Source organism: Pelmatolapia mariae, linkage group LG16_19 (genome assembly GCF_036321145.2).
Source record: "Pelmatolapia mariae isolate MD_Pm_ZW linkage group LG16_19, Pm_UMD_F_2, whole genome shotgun sequence".
Taxonomy (NCBI): Eukaryota; Metazoa; Chordata; class Actinopteri; order Cichliformes; family Cichlidae; genus Pelmatolapia; species Pelmatolapia mariae.
Window position 1 is genome coordinate 7,271,886 of NC_086241.1, and position 25,162 is coordinate 7,297,047.

The 25,162-nt window shown below is 39.9% G+C and overlaps 2 protein-coding genes across 2 annotated transcripts in view; one reads left to right on the forward strand and one right to left on the reverse strand.

Moving 5' to 3' along the window:
• lrrfip1a (leucine rich repeat (in FLII) interacting protein 1a) overlaps positions 1 to 13,473 on the reverse strand; it is a 48,008-nt gene extending 34,535 nt beyond the window's left edge. The window contains exons 1-2 of the mRNA XM_063496613.1: positions 13,458 to 13,473; positions 12,925 to 13,357 (exon numbers count right to left, since the gene is read on the reverse strand). Of these exons, the coding sequence (XP_063352683.1) occupies positions 12,925 to 13,014 (90 nt within the window). The 5' untranslated portion in view covers positions 13,015 to 13,357; positions 13,458 to 13,473. The remainder of the gene's footprint in view (positions 1 to 12,924; positions 13,358 to 13,457) is intronic.
• A 3,411-nt stretch (positions 13,474 to 16,884) lies between these two features.
• Positions 16,885 to 21,389, forward strand: LOC134646031 (ras-related protein Rab-17-like). The gene is made up of 5 exons (XM_063499701.1): positions 16,885 to 17,065; positions 20,306 to 20,457; positions 20,549 to 20,674; positions 20,781 to 20,874; positions 21,190 to 21,389. The coding sequence occupies exons 1-5, from the start codon at positions 16,885 to 16,887 to the stop codon at positions 21,318 to 21,320; spliced, it is 684 nt and encodes a 227-aa protein (XP_063355771.1). The 3' UTR covers positions 21,321 to 21,389.
• Positions 21,390 to 25,162: the final 3,773 nt, after the last annotated feature.

Consider the following 25,162-nt stretch of genomic DNA (forward strand, 5'->3'; position numbering starts at 1 on the left):
TGCTGACAGGCTCCACAAAGAGAGCACAGAAATAACTCTGATTTCTGTTTGACTGTGTTTAAAATGAGAAGGGATCATTAGGTGGATTCACACACAGTTCGCTCATTGTACAATGAGGGTGATGACTAAGTGTACCAAAAAAAGTTTATTTCCTCTTTGCAGAACCTTATAAACCTCCCAGATGTTGCCTAAAAGGGAGTGGCTGGAAGAAAGTTCAGCTTACTATGAAGCCATAGACATGAGTCAACTCCACGGACGTCACAAATGGACAAATCGAGCCGTTGTTTCCAAACCTGATGAACTCAGCAGACGATTCCACATGTGCTCACAGAGGAAAATACAGACCATGAAGAACTACAGCACCGAAACAAAAAATACTTAACTTGCCATCAAATTGAAGTTTCAAGCTGAAATGTGTACAGTTATAGTTATCTAGCACAATGATAAACAAGTTAATAATTCATTATAAGAAAAAAAAAAATCAAATATTATTGTTTTACTGGGGACAACAAAAAATAATACAAAAGTAATCATTAATCATTTTTTTAGCGTTTAAAATTTGCTCAGGTATCAATCAGATCACCTGCTGACTTGCGTGTCTTCAATGATAATATTGGTAACATGTCAACACGCATAAACGTTCATTCATGACCACAGGCTGTATTTCAAGATGGGGGTAATTTCCATGTTTTAGAAGTGAAAACATAAAACTGCATTTTTTCTAATGGTCAGAAAGGATGACTGCTATTAAAACTCCTTATAGAAGTCTGTGGGAAAATGGGCCTCTGTTCTCTTGATCAATAGCATCAGTAAACAACTTCTTGATCTTGATGATTCTGTTTATATATTATATTATATTCTCTATTAGGTACAGAAAAGAGGTTAACAGAGGGTGTACTTTACAGTTGGCTGCCCTTATGAGAAAGAAGTAACTACCTTATAGTTGTGTAGTGACCATGTGTAGAGTTCATTGGTTTGTCACTCAGGTTCACCCCTTATTTGTGATGTCTGGTTTCAAAAAGCTAAGATGGCCAATCACCATGAGTCAACAAACCAATGGGACATTGCTATTTTTAAATATACAGTCTATGACAGAAACAGATGAATGTAACCTCTGGAGGCCAGAGCTTTAAGCAAAAATTCGTTCACATGACCTGTAGACAGGGACTGATTTAAAAAACAACAACAAAAAACAAGTCAGACTGCAGAAAGTGTCTATGTTGCTCATTAACTTTGGTACTTTAACATTTATTATTTAATGCAACGCAATGATAGTTTTGTGAATTTGGTCCCATTTACTGTAAAAAATACAAAAACAAAAAGGTGTGTACTCTTTCAGGTAGGCCTAACTTGTAATTGACACGTCGCTACCATATGAGCCCACCGGGTTCATATTTCTAAGTCAGATCCACACACTCCCACTGGCCCCACTGGGTTTCAAAAAAACCTACATGTCAAAGGCTAAAGGTTACATCCATCCTCTACATACAGTCTGTATTCAAGACTGTGTTGAAAGCTCTTAGTTTGTCATATAATTTGCCTTTTAAGGTCATTATGAAATGACAACAGTCTGACCAATACATGACAAACCCAAACAACTGAGGTCATAATAACTGGTTCCACTTGATTAAATTATATTACCAAACAAACCTCATAAACGTAAATTGGAAGGGAAAATGCCAAGTGTCCAACCATCGCGCTTCTTGATTAAAACTCACTCTACCCATGCATGTAAATGAACTGTGGTTAAGTACAGAACATCCAGGGAAAAAGGGAAAACTCCTGCCTGCTTCTGCTCACACAGCCTTGCAACTAAACCCCAGGCTGCACCACAAACACATGGAGCAGCTGTACAGCTCTCAGCATTGCAAACAAAGTGGTCAGCCACTGGGCAAGCTACTTCAAGCCGGGAATAAAAAATAAATAGTATGTGCTTCAGACATGTCTAAAAATAAAACGAGGGAGGCAGCTGGGTCTGAACACCGAGGACATGAGATAAAACCGGCAGAGCTACATTTCAGTGCTTTGTGCATACTTTAAATGATATACAAACACTCTGTTTGCAAACTAGTCACTGACATATTGTAAATGATGCCTGTTTAAGTTATTTTAATGCGTTTCCAACTGGGTATAATCTATCTTCTTGTTTTTTTTTCTCTGTGGGAGTATCAGGACACTTCTTACTGCCTGACCACAGCGCTTCAGGCAGCAACAGTTTATGTTGAAACTCCCAGCACCCCTAAAGCATGATGGGAGAACACAACACCTCACAGGAAGTTGCACAATGTAGCTCTGTGAGTGAATAACAGGAGACTTGTTGCAGAGAGTAATTTCTGTGACATGTTTATTTACAAATGCTGATATACTTCTTAATTAAATCACACTTTCAAACAAAGCTGTTTACTGCTCGCCTGTGGGCAGTGACACCAACAAATGGAGGATGATCGGGTTTGCTTAAGAGACCACAAAAACAGTTGTTGCATCAGGGAGCTCAACGCCAACAGGGCACATGAAGTTTATTTTCCAATACTTGCTCCTGTTCCCTATTCATCACACTGCAAACCAGTCAAAACAAACAACCACATGCTCCTCTGTCACTCAAAGGAACATGTGGTTGATCATCTCAGTTTAGGATTCTTTTCCATTCATGTGATTTAATGAACTCAGGACAACAGAGTCACTATTGCCCATCTTCAAAAGCAAATTCTTTGACTTTTTTTTTGTGGGGGGGGGGGGTTCAGTCTTCCTGCCATTGGGTGTAACAAGTGATGCTTTGGACAAAATAAAAAGGACACAGTGACACAGTGTACTGTAATTTAACCAAATATGGTACTGTAGAGACTTGGTGGCTACATGCATGCAGTTATTGACAAATATGAATCTGATGTAACTGCGATGCTGAAAGGTCAGCAGGCTAAAGGGAGAAGAGAAGTGGAAAAAAAAATGTTACTGGCCATCAACAGATTTCAAGCACTCAGCCACAACAGTAAAAACCACCCGTGTAATACTGTAATTCAGCTCTGACACCTCAGAGTACTGACATATGACCACTGGGGCTATCCTGAAGTGTTTGGCACTAGTATGTTGGAAGTGGATCTTTTGGGTCCTGTGGCAGCTAAAACATGACCTGCTGGGTTTTTCATAGATCTGTAGAAATCTGCATTGTCTTACCACACACCTCAGGCAGGCAATACCTTTACAGGAAACACAGCTTTGATCTAATGCGGAGTTTAAAGGAAGGCATAAATGTAATGAAGGAAGTGTGGTTGTTTTTCGTAAGAGGCTAAGAGTGTTTTTGTTGTGGGTATTTGTGTATCATAAAATATGAGCTGCATTTTACATGATGTTTGCTGCATGTCTGTTACCATACAGACATTTTGATCTCAAAGGGACTTCTTGGAAAAAGTACAAGGTAACAAATAAAAAATAAAAAAATAATTCCAATGCAAAAGTGCCAAAAGCTGTAGTTTCTCTAATGGCCACTTGTGGTTCTGACCTTTGTGAATAGTTTCCTTATTTATAACAACTCCATCGGAGGTGGAAGCTGAGCAGGTTCGATATTATTAAAACTGTAAATTTGGCGACATGGCTGCTTTTATTAGCAGGTGTGTCATCAGGTGGCTGTAGCTGCTAGGCCTCATCTCTGCTAATTTGAAAGATTGAATAGATTTCTCAGCCATGTTTTTGGTGTTTAACAAAACAACCTGACCAAAAATGTGGCACTCATATAGTTTATGGATACAGCTTGTTAGCCAAGCATGCTAGCATTAGCGGTTAACTTAGATCTCCAAACTCTGGTCCAAATGTGGTCTTAATACTTCTAATCAGTGATTTAATGCTGCTGCATTATGCTGGCATAGCTGTACTGAGGGTTTTGGTCACAGAGCTGCTTCTCAGGATCTTCAGGAATTTGCAGATGTATCTTACAGCATTTTACATTGGGCCTACTTTCATGGAGATCAGCTCTCTTTGGTCTAAGTGCATTACCCCCATCCCCCACCCACCCAAAAATCTACCTGATCTAATAACTTGCTATATCTGCACTCAATTACCCCACCCAAACCTCTCTCCACCTCCCAACTCGCTCCCTGAACTTCGGAGGAAACTCAGCCTTGTGGAATAAACAGGAAGGAGTTTGTGATAACAATCTACATTGGGCCGTGCACATGGTGATGTCATCAAGAGGAAACTAATACACACAGGCAAGCCACTTCCTTTTATGGAGACATGAGTCAGGCAGGGCAAACTGAACTGAAGCCAGCACTTTGTATAGTCACATATCAGGAACTGCATCCACGTAATTGTTTATAGAAATAATGTTTGAGTACTTCATGGTATAATGGGTGTTCACTGCTGGAAACACCTTAACTGAAGGGGTTTTAAAAGTGAAAAAACCTTAAGCACCCAACTGAAATTGGGTGTTTATTCTGAACAGAGGCAGAATTACAAAACCGCACTATCTATTCAGCGTGCCTTTTGACTGGTGGCCTTCACTGTATGAATGTGTGCCCCCAGCATTAAAGATTAACTCGGCTGTTTCTGCCTGAGGGACTGTGTGGCTTTCTGGCCTGGTCCCTAGATGACTGTGTGGTGGGCTTCATCTTCTTCATCATGAAGGCTCAGACTAATCCACTCTAAATACTCAATTCCTTAAACGCTTCACTGAGCTTCTGAGATCCACGCAGGGCCAACCTGGCAAGTTAATCCCCAGTTTAGATTGTCTCTTTAAACTCCTGCAGACAAAACAGAGTCTCAACATAAAGCCTGACAAGCTGCTGTGGAGTAAGTGATGCAGAATCATGGATCTGGTACTGGTAACTGAGGTTAAACATCAGAGATATTCAATTTGTTTTTTTGAGATTATTGGAGCCATTCTTCATAGTTTATACCAAATCATCAACCATTATGGCACAAAAACAGTTTTTCTTGGTATGCAAAGAATGCCACCTTTCTGCTTTTATCAACATTGAACAAGTTGTGCCATATCGGTTAAAGGCCAGGCTGGCTGATATTATCACTATTCCATAACACGTTCTGGCGCATACAATATCTAGCACTCCTATTAAAAAGAAAACATTTGAAAATATATCTTTCATGTCAATTCCCTTTAAGTACAAACCTGACTTATGATACAAGATGCAGGACACCCACCCCTGATTTGTTGGTCTTTAAATTTTTGGTCCATCTCTTTCCAAACAGCGCTAGTGGACTCCTGAGATTTGAGCTTAATTCACAACAGGATATCATGAACATGTTCCAAGCGAGTACGCAATCATGGACCTTTCAGACTTGGCTGGACGGTTTCACATGCTTGTTCTCTGAAGTGATTTACAGTAACTTTGTCAGCTTTTCACAGAGGCAGGACTGTTCTCTAGTTTAACCCTGAGCGATTCTAAGATAATACAATGATAATCAATTACGCCATCACCTGGTATTCTTGCAGTGGTTTTACATATTGTCTACTGTTTAGCCTAATACGAGGCTTGAACTGCACAATATTTTTGTCAGTTACTCAGTACAGTGTGTCTGAGAGAAAAGACTACAATCAGTTATGCTTATGTTTCATGAGGTATCTGATGACATCGGGAAGGAAGCTTTAGCAAGAAATTTCTAGGAAAAGAATCTAAATAGACATCTAATCTAATAGTACGATACTTCAAATCACAGTACCACCTTCTGTACCAGTAACATCCTTCCACTTTTACTCTCTTTTTTTCCTGCTGTACCCAGACACAGCCTCAGGAAACTTGTATACATAAGGGCATGATGCACACCTCCTTAAAGTAGTCTACTTCTATATTGGGAGGACTGCTGCTCCAGACCAGCAGCATTCCAACGCAGTCAACTTAAAGGAAACAGTGATCTAACCACAAAGTTCCTAAGTCAGTAACAACGTACTCCTGTTTCCTGTTTCCGTTCACACACACACACGCACACGCACACACACACACACACACACACACACCTTTTTTTCCTTGTGTCTGTGAGAAGCAGAGAGAAACAGATCTGAAGAAGCAACATGTCAAAGCAGTTTTTGTCCTGGAAGCTTAAACAATATTAGATGTGATGTAATTAACATCATCATGTAGAACAAACTGCAGTGACATAATATCTTGGACATCCTGAGTAAGGAATAATTTTCATGGTAATAAATCCAACAGATGTTAGTTTGGTGTGGACTAAAGTGCTAAACTGACCAACACACAGAGTAACGACTGGAAAAACTACAAATCAAACAGCAACTCTGCATTAGTTTTTATAGCTGTACTTACTACAGGCGACAAGTTTTCACTTGCACTCAAAGCAATGACAATTCAGTTTGCTCCTTCAGCCTTTCTTCTACTGCCAAGCTAAAACAAACTAAACATTTTTAGCCACATTAATGGAAACAATCCAAGAACAGCAAAATCATTTCTGTACTTATGGGCGTGTGTGTGTTCCCTACCAACAGGGACCATTATATCCTTTATTTAGTCTCTATGAGAACAAAAATCTCCTTTTCAATACAATTAAATTCTACCTAAATAAACACAAATCCAGCTGCTGTACAAAAACAAGTCAATGTTTTTAATGGGAGGGCCATCTGATTATATTGACAAAATATTCTTAAATGTATTTAGATTTTTTTTTCCATCTGTTCAACACACCAATGTGATTTACTATCAGACAGTCTCCTCGCTCTTATTTTGAAATTATCAATTGCTGCAAAACAGCTATCTTTATCCTTTCCTGTCTCCTGTTTCTTTAGGAGGAGGTGGAGAGCTGGCACCGCTTCACTGAGCTCATCAAGGCTGCAGAGCAGAAGCAGGACTACCAGAGTCATCCACAGAGTGAGGAACTTAATTACATTATATATAGTCAACAAGTGACATTATGTATTAGCTACTCCAACAAAACAAGGCAGTTGCTGCAAAACAGCTTCCAATAACTTTTAGTACAAAGTCCAAAGCAATCACAGGGATCAAAAGTAGCATTTCTCAATTTTTAAACTCAGTTACACCAACTGTAACGACCTCTTATGGTTTCAGGTCCTTCTGTAGATTATTCTTGGAATGGGACATGCGTATAGCAGCTGGCATTAAATTAAGACTTGTAAGGTTACTAAGGACACCTTCAATCTTCACCTTCAAATTGCCTCCAACTCTGATGCTAAAAAAGCAGCTGAAATGTTTTTTTCTGCCTTTTTATCATCAACAATTTTGGTCCTGAACCAAAAATGCTTATATTCAGTTCACAATTTGCACAGAACCATGTTTATATTCTCTGTGTTTGTAGGATCATTCAATGAGCCGTCTTAATTTTTCACCCAGATCTTGCACTGAGATGTACTCAGACTTCCAGCTGTTAAAACTGAGCTCAGTGGGCCAGGTCTGACAGCTGGCTGCTCTGAAACAAGCAAAGTATCTGAAATGGAGTTGACCTCATTAAATTATCAGATTATAATCTGAATAATGATTCTGAAGGTCAGCTCTGTGGACCTCAATTGTTCACGTGTGTGTTAATCATCCACGTCGACCAGATCAGATTTAACCTCCTAAGACCCGAACTCTTCCACGGCATGCATTTTTAATTTCTCTTTGATATTTGGGCTGACTGGGACCTGATGAGTGTAAACACAAAGAATTACCAGATTTTTTTTTACCTAATTTTTGTTTCTAAGAAAAATGAGAGCCACATATGAGGATATTCGTTTAAAATTTCGATAGAACAGTAGCAGCATAATGTCCTCGTAAGTGGATATCAGGCCCTTGTAGAGCAAAATTGAGTATTTTGGTCTAAATAACCTAAAATGTGATGTCCACATATGTGGAGGTTAAGAATGAAAACTAATAACCTCAGAATAGTGAGTGAGTGTGTGTGTGAGAGAGCAGTAAATAACCTTGGCTGTACTCTGCTACTTGTCATGAAGATATCAGCCTCTGTTTTGACTCTCCAGCACCTGACTGGCATTTAGGAATACAAGCTGCTTAAACTTACAGTCAATATTTATCAAAGGTGCTCGCTACTTAAATTTAACAGAATTCACAGGCCAACTAAGTTCACACAAACAGACTCAGGTACGTATTTAGGCTCAGGCACACAGAGCTGGGTGTAATCTTTGGTGTAGTCCATACTGCAGAAAAGTCTTTACCACAGTCCGTTTCTGGCCAAATTCCAGTGCTCCTATCATAACTGTGAAAATCGATAGTAGACCAACCTGAGGGGAATAGCTGGTACACTGGGGGTAAAGGTAACATAACACACGTCACTACAACTTCAACAAAGTCAACCCAGACTGTCCAATTATGGCAAATTACTATCAATAATTATAATAACCATTATTTAAAACAATTATTAATTATCTCAGTGATCTGAACTTAGAAGAAGAACAAAATGTAAGCAGATGATGGACTGACAGTTGTAGATAAACAAGCTGAAATCACTTCCACTAACATGCAGTATTAGAGGATTTGAATAATCCTTTTTACTAAATTGTCCTCCGAGCTTTATAATCAACTCACCAGTCTCTAACGACCAAATTAAAAAGCTGCAGCAGGTTAAACCAGCTTATAACAAAAGACCACAAGCCTACACCCAAGCGTGAGGAGAAAACACCCAGTGTTTTCTTTCCCGCTGGAGCCACCCATGTGACATTAATTTAATCAATTTCCTCGTGACTCTCATTTTGAAGCTCTTCCTGGCTCAGATTCTCAGCTGGGGAAGCATCTCATTGTCAGTGTCTTTGATATTGATCACCTGCCTCTGTATAGACGTTGTTTGGAGACCTACTACAAGCTTGAGCACTCTGAGAAACTACGGAGCATATTTAACAGTATGTATATATAACAGATATAACAGTAACTGTGGACATATTTTTGGCCAATCAAAAGTTTTCTAAAGTCTGAACACTTATGAAAAGCTCAGTTTTCATTGATGCAAAATTCCCTTTAAGTGTACATTTATTAAAATACTTGTGTACATGTGGACATAGCATTAGTTGAGAAGCAGCTGATTACATTGGTCAGGTACATATTTGTCAAGAAATACTAATAAACTAAAAGCAGAGGAGAAATTTATAACTGATATTTTTCCCATCCCCACTGATACAAATAAAATCTAAAGCTTCGGGAAACACGACACATCAACAGCTTGCTAATATCTGCTGAGGTCGATGGGAATGTTATTTTAAAACCAAAGTATTGCCCAAATTAAAATCTTGGCCTGATGACACCATCCTAACCAAACTTCACTCCCACAGCAGAGACAAATTTCAGCTTCATCGTGGAAAAGTTCAAGTCAGTGGGATTGCTCTACTGCCTCTGTGGGTAATAACTGCTGAGCAAATAGGCATTTCAAACCAGTGTAACATGAGTAATCTAAATCAGAGTTGACAGAGGTTGCTGTTAGAGCAGCCAGATGACAGACTTCAGTTTATCTGCTTGACTGACTGATACCCTCGACTCTTTATCACAGCAGAAAACTTAGATTGGTCACACTACAGCAAGTGCAAGTGGAGTGTTACGATTAACATGAGCAATCACCCCGTTTAATTCAAGCATCCCCCTGTGAATGTGAGCCAGCACCTGTAACTAAAGCATCTACATGGAAATCATTTTCAGGGTTTCTTTACTTCATAGATTATTTTACTGTAATCAAAAGAATATAATCCAAATATTTAAGATTCAATATCACTTTCATTACGGCAATTAATTTAATCCGTCTTATTAGGATTTAAAGAGAGATCACCCAGTTCAGCGTGCCATCCTCTATCCTTGCGCTACAGTACAAATTAATGTTTACAGCATGATTCAAACTGTTTGACAGACACAGGAATCAGATTCCCTTAAAGCACAGTATAACTAATGCCCTGATATCCACTCCTCACATTCTTTCCTGCTGTCTACTCTCCTCCCATTTCTTCCATAAGTAGTCAAGTTTACAGTACTGACAGTTTTCCCTCACTCTCTAATACTGTAAATGTACAGGATAATATTTCTGATAAGCCGCAGCTAGCTGGCTGCACTATCTTGTGCAGAGTATTTCTTCCTTTCAGGCTTGTGTGACGGCCAGCTGGCGAGCAACAACCACCCTCATCCCCCCCACTCCCCACCCACAGACCCGCTCTAAAACTGGGGTGAAGCAACAGCTGATCTTCCAGGAGCATCTATTTTTAAAGCTTCTTTGCAGAGTGGGCCAACTCATCAGCACTGACATACCATTCTGTCAGAGGACAGCCAGTGAGGGACTCGACCCAGCTGCCGCTTAAAGACACAGAAAACAACCCGCCGCCGTTCCTCCCAACCCCGACAAACACATGCGATTCATCCATCACGGACAAGAGAGATACCGTATCTGCTGCTGATGCTTCATGAGCTCCGTCAAGCTCCTCTAACCTCAACCGGGTAGCACTGCTGCAGCAAGAAGAAACTACTACCAGCTACAGGAATGTGCAACCTCAGCCTCCCCACAGCAGCGTAAACAGTCAAATAAGCAGTAAAGAGAAGATAACATTCAAACAGTCCAACTGCCAAACCATGGCCATTCACGGTTCTGAAGAAGAATAGACGAGAGAGTGTGACTGTTAGAAATGATATGCAAATTCACTGAAACATCCGGGTTGTGTTAGCAAAAACCCAACTTCCTCCTAACTGAAGACAAGTGGCTCTGAATCATGCTCAGACAACGGAGAGTTAAGGTTTTCTCTGCTCACCGGGAGCCGCACAGAATATGAAAAGTTATTTTCAGCAGGGAAAGTAATAAACCGAATGTCTGATCCTCAGTTTTTTCATAAATAAAGAGAATTACATCCTCAAAGGGGCCACGGTGTTGCTTAGTAACAATAAATGTCTGGTTTTACCGTTTCTTGTAGTTCATCTTGAAGCTAAACTTTAATATCGATACTTAGCTTAAGGTTTACACCTCAGAAGAACAAAGTGTTCACTTCAAACAGGTTGGCTTAAGTCCTGAAGACCCACTGGGCATTACTTCTCCTATAAAACATCAGATTTATCCTTCACTAGCAGTCTCATAATAACAAAAAGGATTAGGAACTTTGAAGCAGCGTAAACCTGTCATAACATGACTTCGGCACCTGCTAAAAGACAACAACGTGCGACTGCCAGCTACAGTTCTGGAGTACTGAAAGAGAACTTAACAATTCCTGCAGGTCAGCACATGAAAGAATTTCTCATGTAAGTAGAGCAAGCCATTATAATCAGCTGTGGATTACAATTATGTTTATCTAGAGGCTTTTCAACCACAATAATGTTTAGAAGTGTGAGAATTAGTGCTCCTTTGAATGCTTTTAATAGGTTTTTTTTTTAACCACAAGGCAAAAACTCCAGAGGTTCAAATCATGTAACGTTGTAGAAGGTTTATAAGACCATCGAAGAACAAACAAAACAAAAGAACTATACACAGCAGAAAAAGGTGTGTTTCTGCTCTAACCCTAAAACTTTTACATAATGTCTGAGCTCAGCTCAGTCCTTTCCAACATTTATACAGTGTGCCCATCTTAAGCCTTAGATCACACAAGACAAATCTAATTTACCAATGAGGACAGTCCTTCAGAAAGCCATTTTTGTTGATGACTTTTTTTGTTTAGCGACCAGCATTGATATTGTTTTTCCATTCATCTATAATTACTGGTTCCAGCTGGAATACAGGTATTAAGAGCTGCCAAAAGGGTCATTAACTGTTTGGTTATGTTGACAGAATTTATAGTAATTTGAGCCTGACTGACTTATCAGGAGGCTCGGCAATATTGACAGATGTATTGTACAGTGTTGGTGGTAGCATTTTACCATAAAGATTTGGTAGAGCTGTCCCCCTTAACAAGCACTGCAGTCTTTTTTTGTCCATCTGAAATTATTTTGTATTATATATGTACTATCTTGAAAGATGACGTAATGCTTTTGATTGCACTAACACCAGTTGGAATAATGCTGGAATAATGAATCGGATGCTATTCTGATTCACCGTACCACCATGTGGTTATTACGCAACCTCCTAGCCGTTTTCAACTTCAGCTGATATCTCTGCAACACAATATGTCATAGCTGTCGCCATTCTGTTTCACTTTAGAATATATTAAACTCTATTTATACAGATGCTTATTCACAAAAATACCTGAAGTTACTGCGTCTGAATTACAATGGGGGAAAATATTGCTCAGGGGGCCAGAACCAGCTGTCAGTCATCTCAGCCTGACCCCTTATGTCCTGAAAGGGAAGCTAAACCCCCAGCCTCCAGCCAAAAAAAATAAATAAATAAGAAAAGAGGCATTGTCTTATTGATTCATAATAAACTGGTATTTCTACTTTTACTCAATTTCAACATATGTCACTCAACTTGTGTGAAAAGAAATTTTGTGATGTGATGAAATTAGTCCTGCGTTTTGTTAAACTCCACTATGTGCATCATGTTAGAAATCAAGCTGTTCACAAAATGTGTTCCTTTCCTTACAGGGGCCCAGACTGCCCTTGGCTGTGGCAGTTTGACCAGCCCTGTTCTAATTAGTTCTTTTGCGACTTTGCAAAAAAAAAATTATTCAATAAAAACCACGTTTAAACTCCTGTACGGTCAGCTAATACCCTCTGCACAGAAATGTGAAAATTGCAGCCAGCAAATATCTACACTGCTGATGAAATACCGATTTTATGAGGGGCCCCGTGTCCCACTGGAAACGCCCCTGCTGCAGCGGTATCAGGGGAAAGTGATGTTTCAAAATACTGGGGATAATGTCTGCGTATTTTTAACAATGACCAATATTACACATGTGGAAACACTAAGTCAGACATTAAACACACAAATGTTTTTTTCATATGGAACAAAAACGCGAATGCGCCTTTAAGTGTGATTATGTAGGTTTGGGGGGCTCTTTAAAAGTTACATTACTGCTTCCAACCCCCCTCAGTAAAGATTTATTGTCTCTCCTTCACTCACCTCTCTGGCTATGAGATTCAGGGCATCGTCCTCTGCCGTCGTTTTGTCCTTTTTAGTGGACCTTTTCCGTCCTGTCCCCTGGGTCCCCATGTCGTCCCCTCAAACACTTAAATCCACTGGGTGCCGATTAATTCAGACTTCGGTAATCCACACAGACCAGCGGCTCGTGCGTCTCATGTGTTTCTACAGATTTCAAGTTAAAGACGCGGAGCCAGTGACACAAACCCGGGCTGCCTGCTCCGGTTCTCAGCGTGCCTCATTGTCATACATCCGTCTTCACACTTCTTCCTGTGTTTCTGCAGCGACGCACGAGCTCGCGACCAAGTCTGCTTCACAAAGCTGCGCGCTGTCTCCACGTGCAGCGGCGCATTCAGGTCACAAATGATCACCTGAGCGTCGCTCCTGTGCTGTTAGGGTGTGTCTGACCCTGTCACTGTAAACATAAAAGAAGTAGAAGATTATTTTTGAGGAAATAAGCCCCAACTGTAGAAAAAACACAGTGTGAAAATATGATAGCAGTCTCGTTCTCGTACAGCAGCGTTGTGTCTCCACCACCTGTCGGATTCACTGCAGCAAAGTCTCCCTGAAAAACTTCAAAGGTTGTGCTCCGGCAAGCTGCTTTCACATGTTGTCGGAAACATGGCCACTGCGCAGTTCACATAGACAGTATATAAGGAGCGACGATGGAAGCCACCATGACACTGGGTTTGGACACTTTTGAAGATGCAGAGAACTTCTAATATAATGGATATAATAGATTAAAAAAGAATGGGGTCCATGCAAATGAAGTCCAAATAGACAGATATTGTGTTGCAACAGCAGGATAAAGAATAAAAATAGTACACGCTACAATAAATATATATATATAGTTAAAATAAAAGTGGCACAAGAGCGTTGTAATGTCACATATAATAATGATAAAAAAAAGAAATACAAAAAGTTAGTTAAAGAATACCAAAAGTGAGTAAAATAGTCGAGAACTATCTAAGACAAAAGCTGCAAGAAGCTATAATATATGTATGCATTACATGTGTTAACTGTGATTAACCACATTTTTTTGGAAAGCCTAGTTCAGTTTCACAAAACACACTCAGGCCTGATTAATGGCAGACCTGCTGAATCAAGAAATCACTTTAATCCTGTCTGTTTCTCAGGTTTTTCTCTAGACTGTGGCATGATGTGTTGCTTTTTGAGATCTTTTAGCCTGTTTCACTTTGTCAAAGTCACTGACATCTATCAGTCTGGAAAGGATTACAAAGCTGTTTGTGAGCTTTGGGAATCCACTGAACCAAAGTGAGAGCCATTATACACAAATGCAGAAAACTTGGAACGGTGATGAACTTTCTCAGGAATGGTCCGTCAGGATATACTCACTGACTAACAACTTCAGTCATGAATCATTAGCCAATGAGCATGTAGCTTCACAGTCATAGCGACTCATGGATGTAGCTACCATAATGTCATGCATTGGTTTCTGAAGTTCAGTCACCATGTTGGTTTTTTTTTAAAAATGGATGTGATGAGGAAGGGTGGGTCTGACTGTGAAACCACTTGCTCACTGGCAAGAGCGTACCACAGATAGTCCTCCATTCTGAAACACACACACGTCAAAATAGACTTCTTTCTTTTTCAACATGATCTGAAATGAGTGGCTGAGATCAAAAGCAGTAAAGTGTTTACAGAGGTCAAACTTCTGTAGGACCATACTTTTTCCCTTTCTAAGATCTAGTAACAGTTTGGGTACTAGCACAATGAGGCAGTGCATGATGTTATAGCTCTTTAAGGACTAGCACAGGGGAAGGCAACTCCAGGCCTCGAGTGCCGGTGTCCTGCAGGTTTTAGATGTCCTTGATCCAACACAGCTGATTTCAATGGTTAAATGGCCTCCTCAACATGTCTTGAAGTTCTCCACAGGCCTGGTAATGAACTAATCATTTGATTCAGGTGTGTTGACCCAGGGTGATATCTAAAACCTGTAGGACACCGGCACTCGAGGCCTGGAGTTGCCTACCCCTGGACTAGCAGAATGGTGTTGAGAATTTTTCACACAGCGCTTGAATGCAGCACCAATCTATGGACTGGACTCCATCCAACTTCTGCCAGAAACCACAGCTCCTGCATGCACTATCTCACTCTCTCACAGCCCCTCTGCTATTTTTAATAATGACCAGCCAGCTCTAAAAAAGCCTTTTGCTTCTTAAAGAGACAGACAAGGCCTGCCACCACCCCTAAAATACAATGTGCACCCAGCTGAGTGTGTGAGCTTATAGTGATCTCATGAAACGCTGTTTTTATCCCCTGGTATCACTGTACTATTATTTGCAACTGTTGTAATGTGGACACACTTTCTCCTGAAATATGCAGTCGCCCTCTGAGTCTATTCATACAGTCGAGGAATGTGTGATTCAGGTGTGTTCACACACTTACAGTTTAATTAGTTACCACAGTGAAAGACCTACTGTCTACCGTGTTGTGTTTCTGTTTGGACTTACTTTAAATTAGATGATGTATATTTACAATCCAGTTATAGGACACTTTAGTAGAGTATTTTAAGACAGTTCTTTCTGTACACAGTGTTTCTTGTAGATATGATTTACTGAGATCTCTTAAGTTGCAGAAATCCATCCAGAAGTGTCACCATGTCCAAAAATCTTAAATGTTTTCATGTTGAAAAGGAATAGATTTAAAAGTTTCCTTTCTACACATGTCAGGTTTCCTTAGGTTGCATCCGTCCATTAGATTGACTCATCAGAAGCTTTTAAAAATAAATCAGCCAGCAGCCATTGTTCGTGTGATATAAATATGGCTTGGCTTCAAACTAAGAGAACTTTGCTGACTAAGTAACACTGTGACCAAAAACAAGATATGAGGATGAAGGGAAGTATCAGGGGTCAAGCTGTTATTCTGAACAAAGAGGGACTTTCTCTGAGTCAAATCAGAGTTGGACTCCGGATTTGTAGGAGCCCGGTGCATGGAGCTCCAAAACACTTTCTGGAAACTGGATCAGTTGTATCCAAAGTTGAGTCAGACAGACCAGAAGTGACCATCAGAAAATATCAGTACACAGCACTGAGAGAAAATCAAACTCATCACACATCCGGAATTTACCAAGTAAATAATCCATGACCAAAATCAGCACAGATAAAAGACTGTCAGCTTCCTCCAGGGTCTCCTGACCTTTAACCCCTATAAACTTTAATGGAAAGCATTGAAAACATTCCTGAGACAATAAGAAACTTTTGGGGAAAATGGCAAGGACAGATAATTGACCATAGCTGTGATATTTCTTTAAAAAGTCTAAATAAAGAAGAAGAATATCAAACTTTCCACTACACATCGTCTTACCGCAGTGAAGAGGCTTTACTATTAGAGCAAAGTTGTAATATATACAATGCTGCCCTCAGCTGTTCAAAATGAGAATTACAAAGAGATAAAACCCGGAAAACAGGCCAGCAGCAAAATGTGCTGACACAGTGATCTGAAGAGTTTGTGCACAAAGAGGTTCCACTGAGTTTCTGTAATTTTACGAGCATTTTGAAGCAAAACAAAACTTTGCAGAAATATCAGACATTCCTATAAGTTTATATTTGCATGCAGTACAAATCCCTCCCAACAAGAAATGTGGCCATTGATTTTTTTCAAGCCAGTCTGTCCGTGTGGGTTCAAATCAATGAGACAGCATGTGATAGCAGGGAGGTTTTAAGACGAGTCAGGAGTAGGTGTGCTTAAGGAAGTGAGATTATGTTGCTGGCTTCACATGTCTGGACTTCAGTTTTACTTTTCTTTTTAAGCTGAAGCTGGAACAGTCACACACTTTCACAACAAACAAGACGCCTCAGCTTGTCTGGACTCTTTGAAATTACTGTTGTGTTTTTAAAGAAAAGGAGAGTTGGATCAGGACTTGAGGACCTTTTTTGGACTTTTTTTTACCTCCTGTTTTGGAGTTAACTAAGCTTTTTCATGGGGGAAACTCTCCCAAGGGTCCACGGAGGGGCCCAGCAACACAGTGACACTTTGCGCAGACCAGTGCATACTCTCAGGGTTAAGATGGTCCTGCTGGGGAGCTCTGGTGTTGGAAAGTCGAGTCTGGCTTTGCGTTTTAGCAAGGATGAGTTCAGGAGTACATCGCCCACTGTAGGCTGTGAGTTCATGACACTCTGAGGTGTGGATGGCAGTGGGTAAATGTAACATTGTGAATCAACTATCAGTTTTTTTTACTGAGGTTGTGGATGAGAAAACTGATGCAATTCTCATGTTGGCTTAAGAATTAGCTTTGATAAGAAACAGAACTAAATAGCTAGTGTGTTCTATTTTCCTCTAACAAACCAAGACCCACCTACAGGCACCTTTATATGTCACTAAGTAATATATTTGTGTCTAGCTTTTAATTTGATTCCAAACAAAAAGCATCCGTGTAAAAGCAGCAGGTTTTACAGGGAAATTCAGCAGACCTGGAATAACACACGTGGAATGTTAACCTGTAGGTTATGCCGGTGCTCTAAGCTCGGTTTTGCCTAAATAACATAAAGACACAGCTACATGTGTTTATTGTGCTGCTGGGTGACCAATTAGGGAAAAACCTCAACCTTTGACCCCTTCAGTGAGGGGGTGTGGTGCCTTTGTACTGCAGATCAATACAAAGGATTCTTTACAGTCCTGTGTAAACTGAGCACACCCTTACTGCTTCCACTGGAATTAAAATGGACAGTTGGACCCAGGTGTCGCTAGTAGGTGTGAGCACCTCTGTAAAAGAAGAGGTTTTGGCAGTTTGCTGTTCTGGAGTATTCAAGTGTGTGTTAACTCACTGCTACAGTCTTCCCAGAGCTGGACGTCCCATCAAATTCACCCCGAGGTCAGACTTTGCAATGCTTAGGAAAGCTGCAAAAACACCAAAAGCTCCACATTAGACATTACAGACCTCAGTTAGCATGTTAAAGGTTAAAGTTCATGACAGCACGATTAGAAAAAGACTGAACAAGTGTGGATTGTTTGAAAAGGCTGCAGAGAGAAAACCTTTTCTCTCTAAAAAGAAAATGTCAGCACAGCTTAGGCTTGCAAAGCTGCATCAGAACAAACCACAGGACTTGTGGAACAATGTCCTCTGACACCAATGTGGACAAGTTTGATGACAATGCCTAACAGCATGTTTGGAGAAAGCCAAACACAGCATATCAGCACAAAATACCTCATATCAGCTGTCAGCACAGTGGTGGGGGGGCTGATGATTTGGGCACCTCGCAGTGATTGACTTCATCATGAAGTGTTTTGTGTAACAAAGTATTGTAGAGTCACAGGTGAGGCCTTCTGTGTGACAGTTAATGATCTAGCCAAAGTCCAGACCTTAATCAAACTGTGGTGGGACCTTCAGTGAGCTGTGCATAAATAAATGTCAAAGTTCAATGAACTGATGCGATGCTGTAAAGAAGAGTGGGTCAAAATTCCCCCACAATAATATGAGAGACTGATAAAGTCAGCCATTACTTTGAATTCCTGCTGCTCAAGGTGGTGGTTCGACAAGTTAATAAATCATGGGGTGTGCTTAGTTTATCACAGGACTGCAATTAGTCCTATTAAAACTCTTTTCATGTGGCTATAGTTTTTTAATTTCGATTTTCAGTTCAGTTTAGTTTCCAGACTGGGTTTACTAGTTTCAGTTTAGTTTTAATGATTTTTTCTGTTAGTTTTTGGTTTTAATTGATTGTCATATTTGTCAGGGGCGAGATTGAATCATTTCAGAATAGACGTTACAGTAAAAACCCTTTGTGAAGGCAGTTGGCTCAGAGTCATTAAAAATCCCACTTTCAACAAATCTTGTTTCATGCCAGACAAAGACACTTGAGACATAAACTAAAACCATACATTTTTACTTTACTTACTTTAACTTGACTTTTTACTTTTTTAAGTAAGTAAGTAAAAAGCCTTGATACAAAGTTTCTCTCCACTGTTTATCCAGTGGTGAAACATTTGTGTTAGCTAGCCCATGTAGAAACCAAACACCTTAAGATACAGTACTTTATGTTGGTTCATTCTTGAAGTTGCCATCTGTCATTATATTTATTTGCATATCTTTATATCATGGTGAATTTGTGATAAATTGCACTTTTTGTCTGTAATTGACACAACAGAAATTCAATATTCCAGCATAGAGCTGAACATTTTCATCATTAATATATAAAAATGTCTCTAATAATCAATTGATGATGTAAAAGATACATATTTGCCAAGAGACTGCATATACTATTACCAGCCACTTCATTAGGTACGCCTCTTCAGTGATTATAAGTGCAAATGTCTAATGACATGGGATTGACTCAAGCATTTACGCATGTAGACAAGGTCAAGAAGGTGAGCTGAAATTCACACTGAGCAACAGAAGGGGAAAGAAAGGAGATTTAAGTAACTATGAATGTGCCATGGTTGCTGTTGCCAGACGTGCTGGTCTAAGTATGACAGAAACAGCTGATCTGCTGAAATCTTCCCACAAAACCATCTCTTGGCTTTACAGAAAATAATCTGAAAAAGAGGAAATATGCAGTAAACTGCACTTCTCTGGGAGTCTTGTCCCAGAGAAAATTCTTGTCGCTGTCAGAGGTCAGAGGAGAATGGCTAGACTGCTTTGAGCTTCGAGCTCAAATAATCACTTGTTACAACCAAGATATGCAGAAGAGCATCTCTGAATGCATGACACATCCAGGCTTGAAGATGGATTACAGCAGCAGAAAACCACACTGAGTGTCAGCGACGAATGTGGAACTGAAGCTACATTTCACACAAAATCACCAAAACTGGACAAAAGAAGACTAAAAATGTTGCCGGCTCTAATGAGTTTCTATTTATGGTGCAGGATTTGGATGGTCATAATTTAGTGCAGACAACATCCTCCGTCCTGCCTGGTGGTGGTGCTGTAATAGTTTGGGGGATTTTTTTCTTGGCACATTTTGGGCACCTCAGTACCAACAGAGCATCATTTAAACGTCACAGCCTACCTGAGTATTGTTACTAACCATGTCATGGTGTCCAGATCTCAGCCCAATACAGCACCGTTAGGATATGGTGAAAACTGAGATTCACATCATATATGTGCAACAACTTGTGTGACACTATCATGTCATCATGGACCAAAATCTCTGAGCTTTGAAGGGAAGATGCAAGCCAGCAGTAGCTTTGTGTAGCTTAAAAAGTGACCAGTGAGCATATGTTAAAAATTTACATCTCAAAACCCAGTACCTGAGTCCAGTGTGGTGGTATCAGTCCTCTCATCATCACGCTTAAGAATAAACTGCTTTCACAAAGTTTCAGACTTCAGTAATAATCACGATAATAATGCAAATACAATTTTTCTAATTCCACACACCTACTCCTTTGGTGTCTACTCCTCCAGGTGCTTACCTCACCCAGTTGGTGCATCTGAGTAATACCACTCTTCGCTTTGAAATATGGGACACGGCAGGCCAGGAAAAATACCACAGCGTCACTCCGCTGTACTACAGGGGAGCCCACGTAGCACTTTTGGTCTATGATATCACGCAAAGGGTAAAACGAAGACACACCTGACTATGAAATGATTTATCTCGACTGGTTTTCTCTTTATGTCTTGTTCTTGAGCATGCTTGTGTCATTATAGGAAACATTTGTCAGAGCTCAGGTGTGGCTCAAAGAGCTCGAGAAACAGTACATACCAGGATCTACTGTTATATGGCTGGTAGGCAACAAAGGAGATCTGCCTCACGATCGGCAAGTGCCACTGGAGGTATACAGACAAAGACAAGCACGGTCCTGTAATCTTATTACCTGCACAGAGTCACATGTAAAGAGAGTCCAACTCAGTGATGAGCAGTTCTGATTTCTTCCTCCAGGAAGGACAAAGTCTAGCCAGTAACAAGGGCTTGTACTTCACTGAGACCTCAGCCCTCTCTGGAGAGCAAGTCACCGAGCTGCTGCAATCAGTAGGTAAGAAAAAAGAAACACTGGAAAGATTCCTGCTGTGTTTTTCCACAGGAAGCCTAATAATAAGTATTAGGATTAAAATTTACAACGTAAATATCCTAGTATCCTAAGAAAGGACAGTAGATGGCAGTAGATACCAACATGAGGCCATAACTTGCAGTATGAGAACTATTAAATATTACATAAGTCCAGGTCAGAGGTTTAAGTTTTCTTTGCCTTTTTTCTTTCAAAGTCTGGCCTCTGAAATGTCTGCATGTTCCTGCTATAATTTAATACAGCTGTGAGTTTCATGTCTGTGGTAACAGAGCTCTGATTCAGCCCACAGAGTGTTCGAGTGCATTGGAGCACAGCAGGGAGGTCTGACAGAGTGGCAGGAGACGCCGAGTGTGGAGCTGCGCCACAGAGACTCGTTCAATCTGTTTTCATCCTGCTGCAAAGTTGGACCTTAAGCTGTATGACTGCCAGTGGCTTGGCTGCCTGTTTCTGTTGTGTCTTTCTGTTTGTCTTAATTATTTCAAAGCTGGGATACGTAACATGACAATAAAATGCTTGTGGATTTTGGAATTTGTGGTCCTCTTCCTTTTTTGATTCTGACTCTGGTTACCAGAGCACAAAATGCTGTTTATCCTGAAACATGCCTAAGATTAACCCAAGAATACAGTCTCAGTTTGTTTTATTTCACTGTCATACTCAGTAAACTGGTTCTTCTGATTCTTCTCAGTGGGCTTGGGATCAGCCTCCAGCAGGCAGTAAACCCCCTCAGCCTATCTGCGTGCCAGATGTTGAACTGGCACTGATTGCCTCCACTCTGTGTTTTCTTGCCTGGTTACTTTTGGCATGCAATCACACTGGAATGGAGATCCCCCAGCACAGTTCATTTGAGTGTGGTTTGCACAATAGAGATAATTATTACAGTATTATGAAGTACAATATTCCAGTAATTTAAAACTTTGAATGTTGCAGGGTGAATGAATCACTTTAACACTGAAGAAACTTACAAGTGACACAATTAATATTTACTGCAAATGAGCTTATATTCTGTTCTTTCCATACCTTATCCTGAGAGCAGACACTCTAAAATCTATAAAATACATCACAAATCAATGTAGGCTAGTGACTTTTATTGATAAGCAAGGAGAGACTGACACCCCCGCGTCCCCCACCTCCAATTTAATAAACTGCAAGATGAAGTCAATGCTAAAAAAAGAAAAAAAAAAACCCAACAACTACAGATACTCTAAGGGTCACCTGAGGGTCCAGCAGTCAGTCTCAGTCCCCATCAGTCCCATGTTAAAATGACCAACTTTACAGCACAAATAAACAAGTTAATAGTGTCAAAAAAAATTATGGACTTAAAATTAGAGGTGTGAAAACTTGAAAAGTGTTAGCCAACACGGACCCCCAAAGCACTTCTAATTAAACTCAGAAAAGTGGACTTTTCGGCTCAAGCTGCATCCATGCCGGGAGTACACTAGGCTTCACTCTCTGTCACTTGTCTGGAAGTTGCTCAGTGTGTGGTTTTTAGTTTAGCTTTTTATGGATTCAGTTTGCTAATCTTAACTGAGACTTGCACATGGACCCTTTTTTTCCCTCTCCTCAGCTGAACCAAGGTTTGTGGATTAAATTATCCAACAATCAATAATAAAAACAAACAATAGAATTAAAGATTTAAAAGACTCCCAAATGCATTCAACAAAATAATGTTGCTGGTTGTATTCGGACAGCCCCATAAAGCAACTTTTCTCTCCTGGATTAAGTCACTTGCTCTTGCATAATATTCTTCTGTGTTCTCTCCACACAAACACAACAGTTTTTCTCCACATGATGGCTTCAAATTTTGACTTTTTACTGCTTAGTGATTTAAAACGTTGCTAATAAATCTTCAGTATAAATGAGGATATTTAATGCTGATTGAAACCAAGCTTCTGTAGGACTTCTGACAGAGCCCTGGCCCCCTTCTTTAGTTCACAGAAACAAAAAAATGCCTCACGCAGAGGAGATGAAATAGAGTGAAAATAAAACTGGGATGATTTAGTTGTCATTTGTATTGTGATTTAGTGTATAAATCCTCCTTTCAGCTTAGTTGTTTCATATTTGCAGATGTTTTCTACATTTTCTTGTGATCTTAGCCAAACTTTTCTTCATTTGAAACTTTTGAGCAATAAACAACACTAAGCCTATGCTCAGTGGTGAAGATGTGGACAAAGGTTCACTAGTGATTAAATCAAGAATGCAGTGAGCTGAATTGCCTTTGTGCCAAAGCTGTACAGAAGTTGTGTAATGGAACCAGGGCTCTTTGTTGTGCAAAGTCATTCTGCAAATCACTGAGTAATTAAAAAGATCTGCTTGAAGAGTAACTGCACTTTAGTATCATTTCAAGGTTGGCTGCTTTCTGTTGTTCTGCTATCACGACTTGCCAGAGCCGACCTAGGGGATGCATTCCTCTTTATGTTAGAAACCATTGTTAAGAAACTGGCTAAAGTTCAGAAGTGTGGCATGAATAGGTTAGCTGAGTGGTTGAAGTCATGATTTACCAGCCTCCAGACAAAAACTGCCACATTATATTTCCATTTTTGCAAATTCACAAAGGATAATATTTCACAACAACACTGTAGTTTTTCTCACAGGGAGGCAGTGACTGCCCATAAAACATTAGTATTCTGCTAGTGCAACCTGACTGGGCTGTTGAGAATTTACACATTATGTATTCCCATTATTTTTTTTTTTAAATGCTAAAACACACACTAGAAGTGCCATTTAAACCCAACAGAATCCTGTGTGTGTGTGTGTGTGTAACCTGTTTTTGGTGACTTAAGGTAATGCTGTCAGGCGGTTGCTTGCTCTCTCTCTTATGCAACTGTTACCTTGGATGCCATTAGTTATCTACAGTGGCTTGCAAAAGTATTTGGCCCCCTTGAACTTTTCCACATTTTGTCACATTACAGCCACAAACATGAATCAATTTTATTGGAATTCCACGTGAAAGACCAATACAAAGTGGTGTACACGTGAGAAGTGGAACGAAAATCATACATGATTCCAAACATTTTTTACAAATAAATAACTGAAAAGTGGGGTGTGCGTAATTATTCAGCCCCCTGAGTCAATACTTTTCAGAACCACCTTTTGCTGCAATTACAGCTGCCAGTCTTTTAGGGTATGTCTCTACCAGCTTTGCACTTCTAGAGACTGAAATCCTTGCCCATTCTTCTTTGCAAAACAGCTCCAGCTCAGTCAGATTAGATGGACAGCGTTTGTGAACAGAAGTTTTCAGATCTTGCCACAGATTCTCGATTGGATTTAGATCTGGACTTTGACTGGGCCATTCTAACACATGGATATGTTTTGTTTTAAACCATTCCATTGTTGCCCTGGCTTTATGTTTAGGGTCGTTGTCCTGCTGGAAGGTGAACCTCTGAACCATTCTGTCATAGACCATTATCATAAAACAAACAATTTCATTATTGATCAAACCTTTTCAGTCTCAGAGGTCAGAATATATGTTCCATTAATTCATGGATTCCTTTAATTGTAACACTTTCAACTTTACATGCTGATTTTCTTACATATGTTCTTTTATCCCCATGCTTGTAGAGCAGAAAACACAAATTATTTATACAGAATTTACAGAAAATAACTGAATGTAATGTTAGAAAACTCCTAAATCTAAGACCAAGTCCATTACTTAACCTAAAAAAATGAGAGCATAGCAGCTATTCAACGATCCGCAGCGTTCTCATTGTGTGATCCAAACGCCGCTGTCAGCTGTTGGTCTATAAACTCTCGCTGTGATGAAAGCCAGAAGTTCATTTCTTCTTGCAGCTTTTCGGCCAAATCTCCCAAGAGGTCTGATCCCCCTGCCTGTGTACCAGGAGGCACTGATGTCTGGATCTGAGCAACACAGATGCAAAAAAGAAAAAGAAAAAAAAAAGACAGATGACAAGCTGAAGAAAATCAATTTAAATTTCATAAGTCCCCAAACAAAAAACTATGACGCTCGAGAATAATTGCTTAAACCTTAAAATGTAGCACATGTCACAGTTTAAGAAGGCTGGAAAGGAACATGCTAAAACTATGCCAGATTGTTATATGAGTGGCTGGATCTCATTCAGAAAGAGTCACACTGAAGATTGCACAAAACATATTTTGTCGAATGTTTTGGATTTATGATTGTTTGTTGAACGTTCAATTGCAAAGCAAAATGTATATGTTTTTTGTAGTATTTTAGCATAGAAAATGCTATTTTAAAAATAAAAACACTGGATAAAAAATAAATAAAATGTTGTTCATA